The sequence below is a fragment of the Nicotiana tabacum genome, chromosome 16 (assembly GCF_000715075.1).
Source record: "Nicotiana tabacum cultivar K326 chromosome 16, ASM71507v2, whole genome shotgun sequence".
In the NCBI taxonomy this organism is placed as follows: Eukaryota; Viridiplantae; Streptophyta; class Magnoliopsida; order Solanales; family Solanaceae; genus Nicotiana; species Nicotiana tabacum.
The window spans coordinates 67,631,181-67,638,817 of record NC_134095.1 but is presented as its reverse complement, the minus strand read 5'-3'; the positions used below and the strand labels follow the sequence as shown (position 1 = coordinate 67,638,817).

General features: G+C 36.5%; 1 protein-coding gene across 1 annotated transcript; it reads left to right on the top strand.

Moving 5' to 3' along the window:
- The first annotated feature begins 1,036 nt into the window (after positions 1–1,036).
- LOC107817385 (dihydrolipoyllysine-residue acetyltransferase component 5 of pyruvate dehydrogenase complex, chloroplastic) lies at positions 1,037–6,945 on the top strand. The gene is made up of 6 exons (XM_016643190.2): positions 1,037–2,099; positions 2,606–2,797; positions 2,896–2,983; positions 6,133–6,203; positions 6,310–6,393; positions 6,517–6,945. The coding sequence occupies exons 1-6, from the start codon at positions 1,209–1,211 to the stop codon at positions 6,619–6,621; spliced, it is 1,431 nt and encodes a 476-aa protein (XP_016498676.1). The 5' UTR covers positions 1,037–1,208; the 3' UTR covers positions 6,622–6,945.
- The last annotated feature ends 692 nt before the right edge of the window (positions 6,946–7,637 follow it).

Sequence of the window (7,637 nt, the reverse complement as noted above, 5' to 3'; positions counted from 1 at the left end):
GGTAACAAATATTGTCAAGGTTTTGTTGGTTATGCAAATGCAGGCATTTTTTGAAGTCCGTTCTTTAAACAATTTGTTTGTATGTGAGGGAATTGTCATATTATCATTTGACAAGGTTATCAATTGTTGATAATTATTCAAGTCATGTTAATATACTAGCAATTGATAAAGCAAGTGACTCACCACACTACAGATGTGTGACTTTTCTTTGAAGAGAAGATTCCAATAATAGTGAAGACACTGATGTTTGCTTATCTCAATTGAAAGAAGGACTATCGAAGGAGACAAAATAAAGCACATTCACCAAAGTTCTTCAATTTGTTAAAGTGATAATTTGACAAAAATCTTCATAAGGCATTGCGGATCTCAATATTAGAGAAGTTGTTCTACAAGCTTGGAATTCGTCGTCTCCGAAGAATAAAGTGATGTTTTCATCAGGGGGAGGCAAATACGTGTTGTACTCTTTTTCCCTTAGCTAAGATTTTATCCCACTAGGTTTTTCTGGCAAGGTTTTTAACGAGGCACCAAATAATGCGTATTACAAGATATGAGTACTCTTTTTCCTTCACTAAGATTTTTTCCCACGGGATTTTTTATTAGTAAGGTTTTAACGATGCACATTATATATAGATATCCAAGGGGGAGTGTTATGAAATATTATATTTGTAGTGGATGTCTATAACTCCTAAAGAAGTTACTCCCACTATTCTTCTCCGTTGACCTCCCACTATTCTGCACCATTATGGTTGTAACTCTCATATTTCTATAACATCCTCCGTGATCTCAATAGTTAATACCATGTTTATGATATTCCTTTGTATACTTTAATGTCATCCTATAAATAAAGGGTTTGGACATCACATTGTACACATTTGAATATATGGAAAAAATAAGAATTTATACTTTCTTGATTTCTACATTTTTGTCTATTTGCTTGTTTCATATTATTACGTTAGAGGTAAGTTTATTAACTGACAAAAATTACTAGTTCGGGTACCAAATTCATAATTCCCACTTCCATAGAGTCAAAACAACCAAAAATGAGAACAATTCATTACCAAAATCCAACCGGTAATGTAGTTGAAACCTCCGCCCCCTCTACTCTCTTTCGATACATCCAATAAAAACTCATTCCTACAAAAACAACAACCTACGCCATTCTTTTTCCCTTCAAAAAATCATCCCCATTTTTCTCCATTCTCCCCAAAATGTCGTCTCATCTCCTCCAAACCACCTTTATGCCCACCACCCCCATCGCCCTCCGCCGTGCTTCCATTTTCCCCGCCACCCATTTACGCAGAACCCATGTAATTGAATCCAAGATCCGTGAAATTTTCATGCCTGCACTCAGTTCTACAATGACTGAGGGCAAGATTGTCAGTTGGGTCAAAATTGAAGGTGATAAACTTGCTAAAGGTGAAGCAGTTCTTGTTGTTGAATCAGATAAAGCTGATATGGATGTTGAATCTTTTTACGATGGTTATTTAGCTACTATTATTGTTCCTGAAGGTGGGTCCGCTCCTGTGGGGTCCACCATTGCTCTTCTTGCTGAATCTGAAGATGAGATTGCACTTGCAAAGGCGAAAACTCCGATACCCACTTCGACTTCCAGTCAAGAAACGACTACTCCGGCTGCTGCTGTAAGCGAAGAGGTGGTTTCTCCGGTAGCAGCAGCTGCTGGAGTTTCACCCTCCGATGCGGGGCCCGCGAAAATGGCATCGGTCGTTCACCCTGCATCAGAAGGAGGGAAGAGAGTGGTGGCTTCACCATATGCTAAGAAATTGGCTAAGGAATTGGGTGTGGAGTTGAGGGGGTTGGTGGGTAGTGGGCCTAATGGGAGGATTGTGGCTAAAGATGTTGAAGCAGCCGTTGGATCAGCTGCTTCAACGCCTGCTCCTGTAGGTAGTGTGGTCGGGACCACAGTGGCGCAGCCAAGTGGCGGTGCACCGGTGGCTCCAGCAGTAGAATTGGGGACAACTGTGCCATTCACGACAATGCAGAATGCAGTGAGTAGAAATATGGTGGAGAGTTTGGCTGTTCCAACTTTTAGAGTGGGGTATACTATTACTACTAATGCACTTGATGCTCTCTACAAGAAGGTATGGTTTTTTTTCCTGCTAATGTCTTATTTTAGTTGACAAAGATTTGAACTTTGGAATAAACTAGGGGAATTTCATGCTATGTTATGGTTTCGATAAGCTGAAAACGCTAGCTGAATTGGTTTTACTTTGAAATCATTAGAGAAGTGTATTTGCTACAATATCTTGTCTACAAGAAAGTAAGGATTTTGGTTGTCTTATTTTAGCTGAGTAGTTGTAAAGATTTGGACTTTGGAATAAACTAGGGGAATTTCATGATATGTCATTATTTGGATAAACTGAAAATGCTAGCTAATCTAAGAAATGCATTGCTGCAAAATATTGACTTTCTTCTTTTAGATAAGATTCTATGAGAATATGAAAATCAGAGTGGAGCTTCTTTGCTAATTACTACAAGATGTTATTACCCCCCACCTTGATAATGTTATTGTAAATTTTATGATAATCAGCTTGTTTCCTATTAGGTTTCATTGCTATAGTTCTTACATGTGTTAATGAATTTATAGATCAAGTCGAAAGGAGTGACAATGACAGCATTGTTGGCAAAAGCCACAGCACTTGCATTGGCTAAACATCCTGTTGTGAACTCCAGTTGTAGAGATGGGAAGAGTTTCACGTATAACAGTAGTATTAACATTGCTGTTGCAGTGGCCATAGACGGTGGTTTGATTACTCCTGTACTTCAGGATGCGGACAAGGTTAGCTTAAATTCAGTTTTTATAATATCTGGATTTTGCATAGTTTCCCTTCCTCGGGTTATTATGAGGTGATTGATTTGATTAAATGTTCCTTCCAGGTTGATATATACTCATTGTCAAGGAAATGGAAGGAGTTAGTTGATAAGGCTCGGGCTAAGCAACTCCAACCCCATGAATACACCACAGGTATTGCTAATACATTAGATGAGTGAACAATTTTTGATTTGACGGAGATGTTTATTTATAGAAAATACCTATCACCAGCTGATCATATCGTTAACTGCAACTGCTTGTCCTTACATAGGGTGCTTTTATTGAACTAGATTCTTTAACTTGGATAATGGATATTATAAGGATTGGTATATCATAATATTTCTGAAGTCTATAAGACTAAGGTTCTCACTCACTCAGTAGACAGATACATGTCTAGAACTGACATAGAGATAGGAGCTGGTCGGCTACTAAGAGACCTATATATTTGGGAGATAGAATTAATGTTTCTTCAAAGCTCCTCTTCTGCAAGTGCATGCTCCTTGCGTTGAATTTGAGAACTTGTAACCGATCATCAAAAGGCTGGTATTATAGTTTGTTGTTTGAGCCAAGTTGCCTGTTAAACTCCAAATGAGAAACTAAAGTTCTCCTACTAACCCAATTTCATGCTTTTATGGATGGTTTAGCCACCTTATGAGTTAAGGCTACAACATAGAACAAATAGTTGGTGATGGTTGCCGGGACGTGTTTCTTGAAGCTATTTTTTGCGTACAACTTCAGCAAACAAGAATTTGGTATTTATGATTGCTTAAAATATACTCCCTCCTTTCCAATTTATAAGAACCTATGGGCATGGAGTTTAAGAAAGAAATGAACTTTTAAATCTTGTGGTCCTAAACAAGCCATAATTTTTGTAATTCTTTGAAACTTGTGGTGTTAAACATGTTAGAGTATTTGGGTGGCTATAAAAGTTTTTGATTGAGGGTAGAATTGGAAGTTTAAGTTAAATTGTTTCCAGATTTAGAAAAGGGTCATTCTTTTTGGAACAGACCAAAAAGTAAATAGGTTCACACAAACTGGAAAGAAGGGAGTAACAGTTCTTTGTTTTGGTGGGTCAAGTCCAGACTGCTAGTAAAATGCGTCTTTGTCCACTTTATCTGCACAGCCACAATAGGGTGATTCCCCTTTTTGATGGCTTAGCATCATGACATTCTTGTGTTGCTAGAGATTTATTCTTTGCATAGTGCCGATGCATGTGTGAAGTATTTTTTTTTTTTTGATAAGGTAAATAATTTTATTAACAATTAGGGGAACCCCGTATACCTACCCCCCCCCCCCCCCCCCCCCAAAAAAAAAAAAAAAAAAGACAAACTAGAAAAATAAGACTACTTTGCAACTTTACAAACTCTAATTCCTCCCCTTCAAAAGCCCTTCTATTTCTCTCTTTCCAAATAACCCGCATGAGTGCTTAGGGGGGAAGACTCCATGCCCTTTGACTTCTCTTCTCCCTCCTATGAGCCCAACTATGCAACGCTTCCTTCACTATGCCGGCATCACCCAATGTGTGAAGTTGTTATGGGCACTTGTTAGAGAATGATGAAGATAAAAAGAAAACTCCCTCCGTCTTGATTTTATGTGATTCTGTCTGATTGGATTTTAGAGTTACCAATCGGACAGAATCACATAAAATCAAGACGGAGAAAATTGTTATAAGGAGTAGTAGAAGAAAATATTGAACTACTAATTGAAAAGTTAGTATAATGGAGAAAATCACTGATGAAGTTCTTGATTAGTCAAACATGTTTGAATTCTTTAAACTTGGGAAAGTGATATAAAAATATGTTACTAGTCAGATGGTGTCTATCATTTTTGGGATATCACAAAAGAGAAAGTGTCATATAAGCATAATAGTTAGGAACGGACGGAGTACTTTATTCATTGGAATACAAGATTTCAGCTTCTTCGCTCATAATTTCCTGTATCATTTCTTTCCCCGCGTTATCCATTTATCTTATGCACTTTCAACTTTTTTTTTTGTTTAAACTTAAGTTGGAACTAGTATCGTTATGCACTCTTGGGTTTTGTTTTTACTTTCTCAGAAAAAGTGAGGGACTTCATTTTCTTGTATCATTTTACTCTGCTTCAGCTTTTAAGATATGATCACTACATTCCCTAAATTATGAATTTGCTATTGCCTGCTGTATTTACATCAATGCTGTCCCTATTCCAGCTAAAAGCCTTTCTTTCTGTTTAGTCTTTTTCCTGGGTTTTAGTTGGGTTGGGCAGGGAGGTGAGTGTTCTATTTTGCAAGATATTACTAAACCTGCAATTTGATATGCTACAACTCTTGTGTTATTTTAGTTTTGTTTAATATTCAGGCTAAGCAAGACATGCCTACTTTTAGGATCAAATCTATATTAATCAGATAATAGCATAGCAATCTCAATAATCTTGTCCTCTAAAAAAATATTTTTATTTAGCCAACTTTCTGAACCTTATCTGTGGTTGAGAAGGTTGCACGCAATTGAAAGAAAAGGAGGTGAAACAATTGAAAGACGCTAAACGTTCAAGTTTCATGAAGGAAGTCAACTTTCAAGTTTGACCTTAAGAATGAGTACGACAGGACAATGAAGCTAGTTTGTTTTACTCAATTGAACTTTTGTTAATTGCGACTTGAACTGCCAAGGAAGGTGGGAATTTGCAGAGATATGTCACCTCATCTGTTTTTATGTCTGTTTTGTGTTGGTGGCAAAGTAAATCTTTCACTTTTATGCCCTTGCACTTGTTTAATGGTCTCCTAGTGTTTTTGTTTACCAACAATAAACTCGTAGACTATAAATCGCATAGCTGATCAAAGCTATGTGATCCTATAGTCTACAAATGATTACATAGCTGTTCATGCATTTATGCTGGAAGCACGTAGGCTACCCTCTCTTGCAAGTAGAGCTAGGCCAGTTTCGTGTAAGTTGGCATGATTTTCTGCACTGAAATAATAATACTTTTGGACTTTGGATGAGTCCAATCAAAGAGTATTATTTTATTCGTATGGCTACTTACAGAGAAAGAAGGTGAAATGAAAATCAACTACTTTGCCTATGCATAAGATACCTATAGGCCAAACATAAAGATACGAGAAAGGGAGTGTCTATTTCTTGTCTCCACGTCGGAGATCAGTTAAAATAGCTGTGTCTTGATAAGTTTTTTTTTTGGAGTAGTGCTGTAAAACTCTTTTTGTTCCAAGATCATTTTGTTGTATTAGCTGACTTCTCTGCTTCTGCATGTCCGAGGTTCTTGTTGTTCATCTGTTGCTTAGTGGTGTTTGATTGTTTGGCTCTGTACTGCAGGCACTTTTACTCTATCTAACCTTGGGATGTTTGGCGTTGATCGCTTCGATGCCATCTTACCTCCAGGAACTGTAAGCTCTCAGTCGTAGATACAAACTCGTCTGTTCACTATACTGCCTGCCTGATATCTGAATATTTCTAGTATTGTTTCTCATGTTGGTATTTATTCTTTTCTAGGGTGCAATTATGGCTGTAGGAGCATCTCACCCTGCACTTGTTGGTACCAAAGATGGTCGAATTGGCCTGAAAAACCAAATGCAGGTTGAGTGATTATTTTTGTTATTGATCTTTGACATGCTAGGTTGTGTTTCTCAAATAAAAACGAAGGCATGTGCAATATCTAAATTCGTTGATGCCTAAGTTATAAAATGCTAAAATTTTCAGGTAAATGTCACTGCTGATCATCGGGTGATATATGGTGCTGATTTGGCTTCTTTCCTGCAAACCTTAGCACAGATAATTGAGGACCCTAAAGACCTTACTCTTTAGGCTTATTCTCAACGTGCGGAGATTAGAGTTTTTGTAGTGTATTTGTGTTTAAGTTTCATCAACAGAAACCAGATGCTGTAACATCTGAAGTATAATTCAGAAGATCAATTGGAATGGATGATTAGGTCATTTATTTGCTGGTGCTTAGTTAATCTTTTTCCTTTTTTTGGGGGGTTAAGTGTAAACTCGTAAGGACATTTTTCATGGCTGTCATAATTTATGGTCTGATGATAAGGTCTTCGTTGATTCATCATTTAAATGTTACATTTACAAAGGATGCTGCATAACTTTCAATTGATTTTTATATTCAAGAGTTTTCTGCCATTTCAGTTGTATCTGCAGTCCAATATATTGCAATTATGAAGTTGCCATGACCATATTTCCAGCTTAGATGTCATTTAATATGAGGATCCACAAGGAAAACAAGGCCTACTTCCATTTACAGGGTGAAATTAAAGAGAAATTTTCATAAAACACTATCTTTTAGTGGTAGTTAGCTATCTATAGATACCATTTGTTATATTACATAACGTAGATACGTTTTCTATTATTATAAGATGTATTAGATGTATTTAAGCTATTGTATTCATGAATATAGTAGCAAAAATAGGCGTGAATCGGGGAAGTCCACCTAATTTGTTGTTGTATTCGAGTGTATTCGAATGTATTCATGGCGTGAAACATGGGATTACAGTTGGGTAGATTATTGTATTCGACTATATTCACGGCATGAAACAAGGGATTACACTATTTTTAAACGGAAAGTGAATCAATTAACATAATAGACTCCTAATATAACTCAACAAACTCAATTATAACACACAAATTTTGTATTTCCATTTATAAAAAAAATTCTCAACCGAAAAATACCCCAAAAATATAGTATTCTTCAGAGAAATTATATAATACATATGAATATATAAATTATATTAATTAAAAAAGAAACATATGAATACATTCATGGCATATAGCGAGAGAGTGAATACAATGAAATACATAGAATACAGCGGGATACA

What these genes read in the sequence shown, in the direction of transcription:
- LOC107817385 (XM_016643190.2), top strand. Translation starts at nt 1,209, where the DNA reads ATGTCGTCTCATCTCCTCCAAACCACCTTTATGCCCACCACCCCCATC. An exon ending in TACTTCAGGATGCGGACAAG is followed by an intron (nt 2,798 to 2,895) that starts GTTAGCTTAAAT and finishes TGTTCCTTCCAG; the next exon opens with GTTGATATATACTCATTGTC. An exon ending in GCCTGAAAAACCAAATGCAG is followed by an intron (nt 6,394 to 6,516) that starts GTTGAGTGATTA and finishes TAAAATTTTCAG; the next exon opens with GTAAATGTCACTGCTGATCA.